Source organism: Leptonychotes weddellii, chromosome 1 (assembly GCF_054177405.1).
Source record: "Leptonychotes weddellii isolate Sample4059 chromosome 1, ASM5417740v2, whole genome shotgun sequence".
Lineage (NCBI taxonomy): Eukaryota > Metazoa > Chordata > Mammalia > Carnivora > Phocidae > Leptonychotes > Leptonychotes weddellii.
This window is the reverse complement of record NC_138369.1, coordinates 15,828,958-15,845,637: the sequence shown is the minus strand read 5'-3', so window position 1 is coordinate 15,845,637 and position 16,680 is coordinate 15,828,958. Positions and strand designations below refer to the sequence as shown.

The 16,680-nt window shown below is 41.1% G+C and overlaps 1 protein-coding gene across 6 annotated transcripts in view; it reads right to left on the bottom strand.

Annotated features, from left to right (window-relative positions):
- RBM6 (RNA binding motif protein 6) overlaps positions 1-16,680 on the bottom strand; it is a 78,797-nt gene that overhangs the window by 49,512 nt on the left and 12,605 nt on the right. For 3 of the 6 annotated variants that reach the window (XM_081818026.1, XM_081818030.1, XM_081818020.1), the window contains exon 4: positions 5,958-6,031. The exons of 2 other annotated variants lie outside the window; for them this stretch is intronic. In XM_081818026.1, the coding sequence (XP_081674152.1) occupies positions 5,958-6,031 (74 nt within the window). Of the gene's footprint in view, positions 1-5,957; positions 6,032-16,680 lie in introns of those variants that run through there. One more of the 6 variants, XM_031032384.2, reaches the window with a different exon arrangement.

Sequence of the window (16,680 nt, the reverse complement as noted above, 5' to 3'; positions counted from 1 at the left end):
GTTCCAATTTAGAACAAATTAAGAACTAAATTACTTCAATCTGGAGAAATGAACCATGATATATATACACGACAAAAATAATTATAAACCTCATCATAGGAGACACGCTGGAAGTTCCCCTTAAAACTGACAAATGAGGGGTGCCTGGGTGGCTCAGTCAGTTAAGCGTCCGACTCTTGATTTTGGTTCAGGTCATGATCTCGGGGTCGTGATACTGAACCCCGCATCGAGCTCTGTGCTAGGTGTGGATCCTGCTTAAAATTCTCTCCCCCACCCTCCGCCCACCCCTCTCGCTCACATATGTGTGCACTCTCTCTTAAAACAAAAAAACTGCCAAATGATTCAAGAAAATTAAACTGACCAGTTTAGAGCACCTCTTGTAATTATTGCAGAAAGTCTGAGATATGGGTCTGAGATATGGTAAAGCCAGGGGCTGGTCATCAGAGCTTAGGGTTTTAAGGCCACAGGCTAGGGGCACCTGGGTGGCTCAGTCGGTTAAGCTTCTGCCTTCAGCTCAGGTCATGATACCAGGGTCCTGGGATTGGAGCCCTGCATCAGGCTCCCTGCTCAGCAGGGTGTCTGCTTCTCCCTCTGCCCCTTCCTCTACTCGTGCTCTCTCATTCACTTTCTCTCTCTCAAATAAATAAATAAAATATTTTTTAAAAAAGCCACAGGCTAGGTTTGGTCTAACCATACTCCACGTCCCCCATGTGGTGTGTCTGGCTCTTTCTCTTGGGAGAATTTAAGATTCGACGGCTAATGCAGCAGAAGTGCCTAGAGACCTGGAAGCAGTCCCCTGAGAATCAGTCCCAGTCAACAGGCTAAATGGGAAATACTGTTGATACAAAAATAATCCCCCTGGGTACTGCCACCAAATCCCTTTTTAGCCAGATACCCCAAGAAGCCAAGACTGAAGCTGCTGTCACTTAAGACTTTCTTGTTCCAGTCAGATGCAAAGTTGTTGTGATAATAACAACTATGGACTCAGTGTTCACTGTGTGCCAGGCCCAGTTCTAATCACCCTACATGCATTAACTCATTTAATCCCTAATGTGTGAGAGGACACTGGGACACAGAGACATTAAGCCACTTGTCTAAATCACACAGAGAAAGGTGACAGAACAGGAATGAAACCCCAGGCAGTCTGCCTCCACATATTTAATTACTAAGATATACTGCCTCATGCCATTCAAGACTCAATTACTAGACAGGTAATTCTCTTAAATCCCGAGAGCAAGAATTTTCAGTAACTACTGATTTACACTCATTTTAGAATGCATTTTCCTTTCGATTTCCCACCAGTAACCTCTACTGAGGACAATCAGAAGTACTGAAATTGAAGTTTCCAGGAAGAATGGCATAATTCAAGACATAAGTTACACATCTGAGCCCTGGCTGGGGTGCCACATTCTCTTCAGTGAAGTAGTTTTGGGGTGTGGGTTTAGGCAACAACACAACCTTGCAGGAATTTATAAAGATTACTGCTTTTTTGTTACTCAGAATGTACACAACTTAAACACTGAAGTGATTTTCATATAGTAATGCTATCAACCTGAGTAAGATTCCAACAAACTAGGTCTTCACCTATTTTTTCCACCATGGCCTCACAAATAAGTCTTCCAAATGTCCACCCTCCAAAACATACGCTTTCTGTTGATCTCATTTTAATCAAAAGACACCATTTCAGATTTGGCTTCCTTTACATTATTTTCAGAACGACCTTGGACATCCTGGTATCTTCAAAAACCCAAATTCTCTTAACTTTGGTGACACAAAAAACACTATTTCCTAAAATTTCATCCCTCTCTGTACCAGCAAAGGCCAGTGTCTCAAAGAATTTTCACGTTAGGTGATAATGGCATCTTTTCTTTCCACTTCATAAAGTCAGGCTGATTCTGTCATACAGCCAAGTCATCTTTGGCTAAAGAAGGCCACCAAAGCTAAGACAGCTGAAGTAAAAATTCCAGAGAAATGAATTCTTCCAGAGCTATCCTTTATAAGGGCATTTTAGTAAACATTTGGTTGAATGGGAACAGACAACAAACATCACACCTGCAAATGGAAGAAAATAAAATGCTAATTTCTGTAGACCAACTGACAACAGCTTGAAAGAGCTAGTACTGGGCAACCACTAAAAGGGACTGATACTCTAATACAATGCTTCTTAGTCCCCTAAGTCCCAGTGCAATGGCACACACAGCAAAAGGAGATAATATTCACCCTCAAACCGCAGGGACTTGGACAACAAAGAAAGCCCAGGGTATATGACACTGCTAGAAATACTTTTCCCAGTAGGGGTAAAATAAAAACCCCTGCCTCACAGTGTTTGCTGGCTTTCTAATTCTAGACAGATACGGTGAAGGTATGCTGACAGACCTCTGCTGGAAATGAATTGCCCAGACAGCTGCTGGCTAGGTTTTGCCCTGAGGAGTCTTCTTGGCCACAATGCTCAGTACTGCGGTACAGAGTCCTACTGTCTATGTCTCCATGAAGGCCCTGGAAAAGGGCTAGAGGGGCCCTGGTTATCATCCAGGACAACCTCTTGAAGGCACACATATACCACAATATTTGATAAAGCAAGCTGGCAGAAGGCTCCTTTATTCCCCTCCCCTAGACTTGTAAGTATCAGTCAATGATAAATAAAAAGACATTTCACATCAAGAATCAGGATAAGCAAATAATTGTAAAAAAAAAAAAAAAAAATTCAACCCAAAGCATTCGATAGAAACCTCCTCAGAAGCATATACACAGATTCTACTCGGAGGTGTCCAGCAGATGGTGACTCAGAATCTGTACCAATCTGGTCTGTAAGTAAAACCCGGATGGTAGGAGAATGAATGAATAGACAAAGACATTCATCTTCCATGAACACCTGCTTTATGCACTCTGAGAAGGACTTCTCTCACATTCTTACATCTCTCCTAAGATTTTGTACTGTTACTGGGCACCTGAACCACATCCATTTCCTTAAAGAATATCCAGATATAAAAATAAATTGATTTTCCTAGAATTATGATTGGAAATTACTTGACATGCAGAAGGGAGAGGGAGTAGGAGATGATCATCTAATTTCAAATGCTTACTAGGTACCAGATCCTATGCTAAGTGTTCTGTACACATTATTCACCAAATGTAATGTCACTCCTCAAGAAGCTCACCTGACCACCCCATGTAAAATTGTCCCCATCATGCATTCTTTCAATACCCTGCTCCATTACCTTTACAGAACTCAGCACTATCTTATATTGTTTTATATTTGTCTACTTGCTTATGCTCTATCTCCTATCACTAAGACAGAAGTTATATAATGTCTTGTTTACTGAAGCATCTCCAGCATCCAGAAAGCTGCCTGATACACAGCAGGCATTCATGAACATATGCTCTCATTTAGTCCACACCAGAGCCCCATGAGGTACTGGTAACAGAGGAAACTGAGGCTGAGGGAGGTAAAGAAACCTGCCAGAGACAACCCAGCTAGGAAGTAACATCTGACTACAGAACCTACACTCCTCTTTGCCGTGCTATAGTACCTAGGTACAAAAATTCCCCTGGAGATCCCATTCTCAAAAGTCTTTCCATCAAAATGACTTGCACACATCTTAGTTGGGGTAAAGATTATTAGAAGGATGCTGAGTGGATCATAAAATCTATACAGTTCAGGAAAAGGATTCTGTTGTGTGGCAATGCTAGCAATATGTCCTGTGTCCCACGACTAGGGGAAGAATAAAAAGCTAGGAAAGGAGGTTGACTGAATAAGGATATGGTGCTACCTTCTTTAGGAATTATTCCAGCGAATATTAAAAATGAGATCATACAAGAATTTGGAATTTGAGAGAACACCCCATGGGATCTATGAATACCACCATAATGTCTGTCACTTTCTTGGTCTAAGCTCCTGGAAGACAGAGGCTGTCTCTTATTTGTACTTCTACGCAGAGTACCTTATGGTACATATGCATAAGGATAGCTACCTGTCAAAACATCCTATTTCACCCTGAAAGAACTTTGGCACAGCTCGTGCTTTGTTCTGGTATCTCATTCACCGGGCAGGAGCCGGTCAACAGGGACTTGGGAGCCCTAAGAATGTTCACAGAATGTGTGGGGAGGGTGGGAGTAGAGATGTTGAAAAGCCATACCCCCTCAATGAATATTTAATGTAGTTTTAGTACATTAAATGTACTAAATGTACATGTAAATTTAGAGTAAATGAATATTTTCCAGATATGGCTAAATGTACATGTAAATTTAGTGTAAATGAATATTTTCCAGATATGGCTCCAAAAGAAACCCTGCCTAGGATAAACCTTGTTTTTAAAGAAGGCTGTCCTGGTTCTATTTAACACTTCATCTTTAAGGGGCTAGAAACTTCAGGCAGGATTTTTTGTTGGGACAAAGGGAAGAGGCAGTTAAAACACAATATTGTTATTTTTTAAGATTGAAGATCAAATAGCTCTGATAAAAAGTAACACCCCTCTAGGAGAAACACACAGTTGGGAGAATGGTACAAAAGAGAACGGCATGGCATGTGCCATGGTTCCCCCATTTATGTTTCCACCACCCATAGTATTATTTAGCACAGTGATCGCACAGTGACAAAGGCCTTAATGATTATTTACTGATAACAAGACGTTCATGAATTAAATGAGTGTTCTCAAATTAGGATAGTCAGAATGGAATCAACCATAAGCATAAAGATTGGGACCTTCACTCTTCTCTCAAAATATTGGTAGGTGGCACAGTTTCTAACGTAACTAATATCTATTAAATGACTGGCTTAATGATGGACAATGAACAAATCAGTCAACAAGAACTCTGTCAAGGGGGTATGGTCCTAATCCAGTCATTCTCTGAGGATCTAACAGTATTTATACTACTAACAATAGGTATGGATACGTCAAATTTTCCTCTAATTAGTGCTTGTTCCCAAAGGATTTACAGCATGTTATTTCCATACCCATAAGGGGAGAACATGGCCAAAGAAGGGAAAAGGTGAAGTGTAATGAGCCATGCTGAATGGAACAAAGCTGATGAAAGGGCATCAGGCTCTAAGAGAGGAAGAATTCTCATGCAACACTACTCTTCTCTGGCAGAGCCTTAAGGGCTCTTACCCTTAAGGGCACACTGCATTCACAGTTAAGTACAAGCAGTGGATACATAAAAATCAAACTGTATCATTAAGCTTCTTTCTTCCACTTTACAGATGAAGGAACTAAGACACCACAAAGAAAATAACTTTCCCCAAGGAAACACCGTGACAAGAAGGATTCTATCCACTTCATAATTCCTTCCAAAACTACCAGGCAGGATTCAATTAAAAGTCCAAATGACAGTTCTAGGTGGCAAGCTGAATACAGCTAGATGTTTTAAACATAAGGTAAGTATAGATTCAGATTCACCAGCTCTGACTATATGCAGCCAAGAACTTGAGTACAAAACTCCAATCTGTAAAAGAACCATGATGAAGGCAATACACACGAACAAGCCACTCCTCTTTCCCTGATGGCCGTCTTGAGAAAGCAGCACATGCAGGCAGGACCTGAGTGACACAGGAGTTGCCATCAGTGGTCTTCACCCTAGGTCTGGGTATAAGTACTGAGCTAGAATTCCTGTGCCAGGCAGATCCTTGAGATCACAGTCAAGGATCATTCTTTGCATTAGGATCTCCTTATCTGTCACACTCCAAACCTGTCATTTTTTCCCATCTACTGTCTTTGTCATCTAGTCCAACTGCACATGGGCTCTAGTTTTTAAAATACACTTGTGTCCATTAACTCTTACAGAGAAACCCTCCCAGCTTCTTCTGAAGTTTCTCCTCACAATCGCTTTCTGGTTGGAATGTGGTATGCTCCAAATACAGATTTCTAGTACCTTTCCAAAGTTCAATCATTTGAAACCCTCCCTCCCCATACATAAAAAATATATCCTTCCAGCATCATTTGACCGAAGTATAAAGCAACCTGGTTGGCCTCCATGCATCCGATGGCATCTTCCAAGAGTGAAAACTCCACGCAGACATAGCCATAGTCGTAACCTGGGGACAGCATTTAAATACAGACGGGAGTGGTGTTAGTGCCTTGCAAACACAAAAGACACACTTAAATCCCCTGTTTCTGAACCCCTTAACATAAGCCCTCCCAACTAGACCCTCCCTCCCCTATACTAGGCAAAGCTGCTACCCCAAACAGAAAAAAGTACTGAAGGAAAATCTGGATGTTTCTGGGCTTTGAGAGTCATTCCAAAATGGTTTTTTCTATTAACCAAGAAGATATGCCCTCTTTAGCACTGATGGTCTGGTGAGGGTGCCCCAGAGTTAGGTAATCCCAAAGAAAGTTCAAGTGGGGACCCAGAACATTTCACCACAGGCTGAATCTTCTGGAAAAACAAAGTCAACAAGAACAGGAAAGTATCTGGGGAAAAAAAAAAAAAAACGTATCCCGAGAGGAAGGAGAAGCAATTATCCCAAAGCTATGCTAATAGTCACCACTTTTCAAGCAGAAACCACCTTCAAAGACAGAAGTGCTGCTGACAGACTGAGGCAACTATTCTGTTTGGATACCACAGGAGGCTTCTGGTTGGCAGGGGACAGACCATTTCAGGTCTCCTCTTTTTTTCCTTGTTTCAACTCAAGTCATAAACCAGCTTAAATCTTTATGAAAGGAAGAAGGTGTAAAAGCATAAATAAGTACAAATAGCTGGGTCCAAAATTGTGCTTGTGCACAAAGACTGGCGGTAGAGTAGGCTGGGGGAGAGATAGCAGTTGTTAGCAATCAGTACAAGTTCAAGAATCGTATAAACCACTGGAGTTATAGGACTCTTCACCTTTCTCCTAAGCAAGTGTCATGTGCAACTCTCATGACCCATGAGATTGGGAACTCATGGGATTTACAGGCTGCTGAGTTCTAATACGAACCCACCCTATAATTTCCCGGATACTGGTACCACATGACTACAAAAACGCACTTGGCAATACAATGCTCCACAATTGCTTCCACGCTTCCTCCACTGCCTCATAGGATAAAGAAGCTCATCTTTAGGAGTGATGCTGTGCAAATGAACAGCAAGAAAAAGATGCAATTTGTTCGGATGAGAAACCAAACTCAGGGAGGAGAAACAACACAAAACCCAGGCCAATTCTGAGCACAGAGTATATATAACAATAGGAAACTGAGTATCATTAAATCCAGGTATCAAAGACCAAAAAAATAAAAAAACAAAACAAAAACTAGAGCAACAGAAAATATAACTTAAAAACCAGACCGAATTTGGTGAGATGGGTTGGATTCCTTGTCACATGGAAGGAATGGCCTGAAATGTTTTGTTATGATGATAATAAAACTGTGACTTCAGACTTGTTAAACTCCAAGTTAAATACTCCACTCTTACAATGGTTATCGGCTGATTCTTGCTTAGAATTTTAGGAAATGACCAGGAGGAAGAAAACAAATCTGCTAGAAATCCCAGCATCACCTTAGGTTGAGAGAGAGATTTTTCTATTTGATTTTACAGCTTTGACCAACACAGATTAAAACTAACCACTGCAACCTCTACTTAAATTTACCACAAAATCAGCCTCCTCTGATTAGTAACTATTTGAAGAAATGAAACTACTTTAAAGAAACAGTATATGTATTTATATATATCCTATTAACAATAGAAATTATTTTGTTTATATTTGTTTATCAAACTCAGTGAAATTCTCCTACAGAAACTTTCTGCATTTTGGGGACCCCTGGGTGGCTCAGACTCTTGATCTCATCAGGGTCGTGAGTTCAAGCCCTGCATTGGGCTCCATGCTGGGTGTGGAGCCCACTTTAAAAATAAATAAATAAATAAAAGAAAGAAAGAAAGAAAAAGAGGGAGAAAGAAAGAAAGAGAGAGAGAGAGAGAAAGAAAGAAAGAAAAGAAAGAAAAAGAAAGAAAGAAAGAAAGAAAAAGAAAACTTTCTGCATTTTGTAAAGCGCTCTGAATGTTCTTGGAAAACACTGTAGAATAGCAGAAGCAACTAAGGTGCCTTTTATCAGCAAATATCTACTGCATACACTCAACTGCATGTCCACAATCAGAAAGGGGTAGCCATGGAACAAGCAGATATACTCTCAAGTGTGTTGGTTACCTCTACAGAGCATATCAAGGTCCAGGTGTGTAGAAAGCAACCCTCTCTACAGCTGCCAAAATGAAAAACACAGAGAACTAACACCACATTGGAAAAGCCCTGAGTTTCGTTTCTGTACTTAAAGAAGTAACTATTGTGGCGCAGAGGAGCGCACAGAATCTGTGGACAAAGAGAAAGAGAGATTTATGACAACATTCATACTTTACTAAAGAACAAACAAGACTTTGATACTACAGCCACTGGGAAGGAAAAGATACAGTTTGCAAGAGACATTATGAGCATCTCCATATACCAACTCTGCAATACATATGTTAACGATGTACTTCAGATTGAATATTAAATCCACAAGCCCAACATTCAATTTCTTTTGCCTGAAACTTTAGCTATTAAATAATACCAAAAATTTAAGGTTTAATTATAATGCCTGAAACTTAAAAAGAAAAAAAAAAAAATTACCCAATCTTGATCTTAGGGATTTTGTGTGTCAGACTCACAGTTGTACAAGGATTTTCAGGAATTGCCCAAATGGACAACAATACTAAATAATACTTAGTATGTAATACTTACAAGGCACTTGTTGGTGCAAGGCTGCATTCTAAACACTTTACACACACTAATTAAATCCTCACAATACTACCCTATGAGGTAAATACTATTAACCTCATTTTACCAATGGGGAAGCAGGCAAAGAAAGAGTAAGTAATTTCCTCAAAATCACCTCAGGGATAAGTAGCAATACGGGCTCAGAGCCAGGCAGTCCAGATTCAAACTGATGCTGTTAACTGGTACACTGATAGCCTCTCACCTTTAAATAAAATCCTAGACTGATAGAAGTAATCTGAACTCTGAACTTTACTAAGCCCTGCCACAGAAAGAGTCCCACATGCCCAAGCACAGATAAGACCATGTCTATAGTTGAGAAATACAGAAATCTGCAGCACACCAGTTACCCCTATTCTAAAATACCTATAGCAGAACCTTGTGCGTGGACCCAAGTATGCAAGTTAGAAGGCATTCACACTCATGGACTGCTATACTGGCTACCAAAAGTCTTCTGCAAAGACAAAAATCCAAAAGTCTTGTTGTAATGATAGCTATAAAAATTATAATACAGTAAGATACTTGATATGGGATATTTAATAGAGCATATTTTAAAAGCTTTAAAAATGAGGACAATTATATAAAATGTGTATAGGAAAAAGAACTGAAATTAAATACTATGAAGTCACATCTAACTCAGAAGTTAGAGATAAAAGTCTGCATATGAGATGAAAACTTCATGCATTGTCAAAATCATACTCGAACACCCCAACTTGAAGAACAACATACCATCTCTCAATATAGGTTAAGTCCAACACTGCCAGTTTTTCCTCCAGCGTCGCAACAGATCGCTTTCCTTTTGGTTGACACCAGATGAAGAAGCTGGCTTGCATTTAAGGGCCATAATGTATGAAAAACATTATCACTTTAAATAACAGAATCACAGCTAGCACAGTGAATGCTCACACTTAGGGAAACTTGGGAGACAGAGACTAACTGAAGCCATGACTGAGTCACATCCCACCTCTCATGCTCACTCCATGAGAGGGAAGATGGGGTTGGGGAGAGGGCTTGAGCAAGCACAGGTGAATATACGGAAATCTGAAAATGATGTAATGCAACACAACTGTACACGAACATGATTACAGTGGTTGTATTGTTACAGTGGGATTTCTTTTTAATTCCTCAGATGTAATTTTATAATTCACAGAATAAGTTCTAGTAGACCTATTCCACCCACAGACCTAAACATTCTGAAAACGACCAACCAACCTTGCATTCAGAATTGCTAGGAACCATTTAGGAATCATTAAGATGGTAAACTCGGTGTTAACAGTCCCATAGATAGATTCTGACCTAAGGAGTAAAAAAAATCTTTTATTACCTTTTTCTTCTATTGCCACATGCTAGAAGTCTGGTGGGCTGATTGGTCTTTGTGCTTATTTATATGACTATTAAAAAAAGCATATTTTACTCCATTTTCTAACCTAACTAAATGTATAGATTGCTCATAAAAATGTGAATGCTCCTTACAGGTTTTTTTGTTTGTTTGTTGGCAGCTGAGAAGGATGAGAACAGGGAAAGAAGGAAATCTATACAGGTAACATTAAAATTTCAATTCTTCTTCATATTCATTAATCATATGATTGCCTATTACCCAAAAAAGTATCTGTGATAAAAGCTAACAGGTGCTTAAGGGGGAACAAGGTACAGAAAACAAAACCCTAATGAATAATATCCAATATCTTTTAGTCTCTGCTCCTAAAAAAGCTGACTCAGAGATGCTGACAAACATGGCCCTTAATTGTTCAAGTCACCTGTAATGTCTATGCCAAGCCCGGCGTTTATAATAATTATACAGCAATATTTACTTAGGCAAATGAGATGAGCAGTCTTCTGTTCGAACTAGTCTAGAAAAGCCCAACTAACATAACCAAGTCCAGCTGATCTTTCCAGTAGGTACGCTGATAAAGCCAAGAATATACATACCAACTATGGAATGTAAAAAAGGAATCAGGATTTTAAAGGACATAAGGGGAGGGGAATCATGATGAGCACTGAGTAATCTATAGAATTGCTGAATCACTATACTATATACCTGAACTATATATGCCACCCAGGTGTCCCCAATGTACAAGATTTCTAACAGGTACTTTGCTCTGTTAAAGCCTCAAGCAGGGGTGCCTGGGTGGATCAGTTGGTTAAGCGGCTGCCTTTGGCTCAGGTCATGATCTCATGGTCCTGGGAAAGAGACCCGTCTCGGGCTCCCAGCTCAGCAGGGAGTCTGCTTCTCCCTCTGCCCCCACCCCTGCTCATGCTCTCTCTCTCAGTTAAATAAAATCTTAAAAAAGAAACACCTCAAGTGAATATGCACCTGCAGCTTGCATTATGAAAATTAGGAAAATATCTGATTTATAGGTCAACCTACTATCTGAGAGGAACACAACTGGACTCCATGAAATATATCATTTCGACATCTTACAAGCACTTTCAACCCTCTTCCCCTCAACTATTCACATAAGGCTTGCTGGTTTATAATAAAAGATGAAATGAGGAAGATACAGAGTTATGATTACTTGCTAAATTTTTGAAAACTGCATATGGTTCTATTTTATTTAGTGCTCCATCTGTGCCAACTGGTTATTAAAAAAAAAGGAGGGGGATGGTTGTATTTTCAAGTAGTTTTCAAAGTCCAAAATTAATCTTAGGGTTACTTCATCTTAATGATGGTTGTCTGGGCCCAGGATATCATTTGTTAGGAAAATCTCACCCTTATTTAATTCATTTTAATTCCAATGACATTAACAACGTTATGTAAGCACATTGGAAGGGTATGTCCTTGACATCAGAGAGGTTTTGTTTTTTTTTTTCCAGATTTTGTTTATTTATTTGGGAAAGAGAGAGAGAGAACTAACAACAGTGGGGAGGGGCAGAGGGGGAGAGAGAGAAGCAGACTCCCCATTGAGCAGGAAGCCTGATGCGGGGCTCAATCCCAGGACCCGGAGATCATGACCTCAGCGGAAGGCAGAAGCCCAACCGACTGAGCCACCCAGGCGCCCTGAGCTCTTTTCATTTCTATTATCTCCAAAACTAGCATAATACCTGGTACACGATGGTGCTCAGTTAACACCACAGCAATTGTAAGGAGTTTCTTCACTGGAGCAACACACAAGAAAAGTAACTTCTCCAGTTTGTACATATGCAGAAGCTAACTCATCGTGTGCTTTCAGTCGAGCCACTTCTCTCTAGGCCTGGGTTATTCATATGCCAAGTTGCAATGATGGTAACTCCTTTGCAGGGTGGTTTCAGAGTGCATGAGATAATGCATTTCAGAACCCCCACATTTCTATTACAAAGCATTATCAGGGACTAAAGATCAGACAGTACCTGTGTTGGTGCTCCTCAAATATGCCCCAGTATTAAAATTTTATTTTTTTTAAAGATTTTATTTATTTGAGAGACAGAATGAGAGAGAGAGAGAGAGAGTGCACATGAGAGGGGGGAGGGTCAGAGGGAGAAGCAGACTCCCTGCTGAGCAGGGAGCCCGATGCGGGACTGGATCCCGGGACGCCAGGATCATGACCTGAGCCGAAGGCAGTCGCTTAACCAACTGAGCCACCCAGGCACCCAACCCCAGTATTAAAATTTTAGCACTGATGAATTGCCTCACTGATTTCTAGTTTATGCTAAGAATATATCTGTTTCCCCCATAGATCACAAAGCTATTTTCATTTTTTTTTTTAAGATTTTATTTATTTGACAGAGAAAGACACAGCGAGAGAGGGAACACAAGCAGGCGAGTGGGAGAGGGAGAAGCAGGCTTCCTGCTGAGCAGGGAGCCCAACGTGGGACTCTGATCCCAGGACCCGGGGACCACGACCTGAGCCGAAGGCAGACACCCAACAACTGAGCCACCCAGGCACCCTAAAGCTATTTTAATTTCAAGTGGGGAAAAAATATGGCCCACATTTTTCCATTGCCTGGACCCTAGTGCAAATAAAAGGACAAGTCACCACTGTTCTAAGGGGCTCTGGGAAGGTTCCACAAAGATAGTGGCTTCTGAGTTGGAAGTTGCTCAAGATGAGAACAGATCGCACTAGTCCAGCCATTTACCTATTCCGGAAGTAAAATAGCATCCAGAGAAGAGTCAGACAACTGGCATTCCGTGAGACTCACACTCTGACCAGACCGTAAGCCTAGGTCACCTATACCTTGTAACAGAAAACTGATGCCCAACTAAACGTACTAGATACCAGCGAGATCCACATTTGGGATCCCCATCTGTGGTAATATAGAAAGATACTTGGTCTCTGTTCCAGTTTCCTGGCATGGAGTTCTTAAAACTCTTGGAATTTCCTGAATGATAAGGGTGATATGAGTGCCTTTTGTTCTAATGAGGTGACTCTTGGTGGGCTCCTAGATAGCATCAGGATGGGGCCTGGTGATCAGAATGTCCAAGCCTTGATCCGAAGCTTGGAACTTTCAGCCTAACCCCTCCTATTTACGGGAGGGGAAAGGAGCTGGAATTTAAGCTAATCACCAGCAGCCACAATGATTTAATCAATAATGACAACGTAATGGAACCTCCCATAAAAACCCCTCAGTGATGGAATTTGGAAAGCTTCCACGCTGGTAAAAGCACCCACATGCATCTGTGTGCAATTTTCTCTACTTCTTGTCTGATCATTTCCTGTAACACCCATGAAAAGTCCTGTTTTATTTATTTTTTATTTTTTTTTAAAGGTTTTATTTATTTGACAGAGCACAAGCAGAGGGAGAGAGAGGGAGAAGCAGGCTCCCCGCTGAGCAAGGAGTCCGATGCAGGACTCGATCCCGGGCCGAAGGCAGCCGCTTAACTGACTGAGCCACCTAGGCGTCCCAAAAGTCCTGTTTTATTTTAACTCTCTGAAAATAAGGGGACATCATTAACAATTACTTGCTGACCTCTCTGACCAATGATTATCTCCAATCATTCATTTAGGTATTCTTTTTTTTTTTTTTTAAAGATTTTATTTGTTTATCTGTCAGAGAGAGACACAGCACGGGGAGCAGCAGGCAGAGGGAGAAGCAGGCTCCCCACTGAGCAGGGAGCCCGATGTGGGACTGGATCCCAGGACTCTGGGATCATGACCTGAGCCGGAGGCAGACGCTTAAGCGACTGAGCCACCCAGCTGTCCCAGATGTTATTCTTTTTCTAAGCCCGTTAACTCTAAAAGTCCTATGTTTGTCATCCTCTAGTGACTTTAGGATTAGAAATAACTGAACATTTTTTGGGACACCTGGGTGACTCAGTCAGTTGGGCATCTGCCTTTGGCTCAGGTCATGATCCTGGGGTTCTGGGATCGGGTCCTGAGTCAGGCTCCTTGCTCAGTGAGGGAGCCTGCTTCTCCCTCTGCCTGCTGCTCCCCCTGCATGTACTCTTGCTCTCTCTCATGTGTGCTCTCTCTCTGGCAAATAAATAAATCTTTAAAAAAAGTAAAAAGAGGGACGCCCTCTTTTTTTTCTTTCCAGCCAGGAAACTGGAACACCACTGGGTGGCTCAGTTGGTTAAGCGGCTGCCTTTGGCTCAGGTCATGATCCTGGAGTCCCGGGATCGAGTTCCACATCGGGCTGCCTGCTCGGCGGGGAGTCTGCTTCTCCCTCTCCCGCTCCCCCCTCTTGTGCTCTCTCTCTCTCTCTCAAATAAATAAATAAAATCTTTGAAAAAAAAAATAAAAAAAGAAAAAAGAAATAACTGAACATTTTTCATCAAGTTATTCAGAGTGGTAAACTTCAAACTTTCAGCCAAAAAGAACCCATGATTCCTTAAAAAAAATTGATTTATAAGATATTGTGGCCTATTCAGATGAGTACAGAAAACTCATCCCATATACCCATTTTCCACAGAAACTGAAGCCCCTAAGGTCAAAGATTACAATGCTCGTGATCACCAACGTATCCTCTGCATCTCAACATGTTATAACTATTGGTTGGATAAATAAATCAATAAACAAACAATAACATTCTCTAGTAGTCTGTAGAGCCATACACTAATCAGAATGGCACATATTTGGTAGGTAACACCAAAGAATGAATCATAACCTTTTCAAGGTTATAGGGTGCTATTTTATTTTTAAAAGATGAAAATACAACATTTTCTAAGCATACCATAATGAATTGAACTGAGACTAGGGACAATCAATTATGAACTCCACCAATAACGTGTAAGTACCAGTTAGTAGGCCATTAATATCTGCACTGAAGCTCTGTAAATATTCTATATACTCATGAAAATGCTGTTAAGAAATCAATCTTTATATGACTTGTCAACCAATTTTCAAGGCTTATTTTCTAAAATTGAGATGTAATTTATACCATAAAATACACCGTTTTAGAGTATACAATTCAGGGGCACTTGGCTGGCTCAGTAGGTGGTGTGCGACTCTTGGTCTCAGGACTGTGGGTCCAAGCCCCACGTTGGGTGTAGAAATCACGTAAAAATAAAGGGGCGCCTAGGTGCCTCAGTCAGTTGGGCATCCAACTCTTGGTTTCAGCTTGGGTCATGATCTTGGGGTGGTGAGACTGAACCCTGTGTCAGGCTCCCCACTTAGCGCAGAATCTACTTGTCCCTCTCCCTCTCCTACCTGCCTCTCTCATAAATAAAAATAAAATCTTTAAAAAGAAATCTTAAGGGATGCCTGGTCAGTTAAGTGTCTGACTCTTGATTTTGGCGTAGGTCATGATCTCAGGGTTGTGAGACGCAGCCCGTGTCAAGCTCTGCACTGGGTGTGCAGCCTGCTTAAGATTCTCTCTCCCTTTCCCTCTGCTTCTCCCCACCTCCCTCCAAAAAAAAAATCTTAAAAATAAAATGAAACAAAATAAAGTGTACAATTCAGTGGTATATTTACAAAGTAGTGTAACCATGACCACTAAGTAATTCCAAGAAGGCTTACATGTAAATTAGATAGAAGACCTAAATGCTAACATGAGAAACAAGGAAGCAGGTAAAAATTGCTTTAATTTACATTTTGAGGGTGGAGAATTTAAGCTAGAAAGGGTGAGCACAGATCAGATGTTCTGGTGCAAGGAGAAAGTTAAAAGAAGAAGCCAATGTATTTTCATATCCTATAAATAGTTTGTATGTATGGCCTCTATCTTGTGCCCATTGAAGGTAATTGTACAATGACTTTTCCTCCATGGACTGAAGCTGGGAGTCACTGTCATGCTTCGTTCCCATGCTATGTAGTTTAGGTAGAGATCTCCAAGACTACACAGTCTACCAACCAAAAAGCACCAAGGTGGTGGTCCTTGTTTCTGAATAAAATGATGCCTTGGGTTGTGAAGATGTTCCATTATCAGATCTAGAATGAAACTCCAGGGGCACCTGGGTGGCTCAGTCGGTTAAGCATCTGCCTTCGGCTCAGGTCATGATCTCAGGGTCCTGGGATCAAGCTCCACGTCCGGCTCTCAGCTCAACAGGGAGTCTGCTTCTCCCTCTTCCTCTGTGCTCTCTCTTTTTCCCTCTCTCTCCCTCAAATAAATAAATAAAATCTAAAAAATAAAATAAAACTTATAGAATGAAACTCCATACCCAAAAGCCCCAAGGAATGGAATAATGCAGGCAGTCCAATAAAAGTCAACAATAGGGCGCCTGGGTGGCTCAGTTGGTTAAGCGACTGCCTTCGGCTCAGGTCATGATCCTGGAGTCCCGGGATCGAGTCCCGCATCGGGCTCCCTGCTCAGCGGGGAGTCTGCTTCTCCCTCTGACCCTCTTCCCTCTCATGCTCTCTCTCAAATAAATAAATAAAATCTTTAAAAAAAAAAAAAGTCAACAATAATATTAAAACTTCCCTTTCAGGGCTAGAGATTACCACAGCCATCCTTCATAACCTAAGTGGTTTCAACAAAGGAGCTTAAACTGGAGAACGAGTCAGCTCCCAGAATAGAAAATGAGTTTCATCTTAAGTGTCAGGAAAGCTAACCACCCCAAAGAAAAAGGCTGCTTTAGTTAAGCCAGTAATCCTAAAGTACTGCTTTCCAAAAACAGT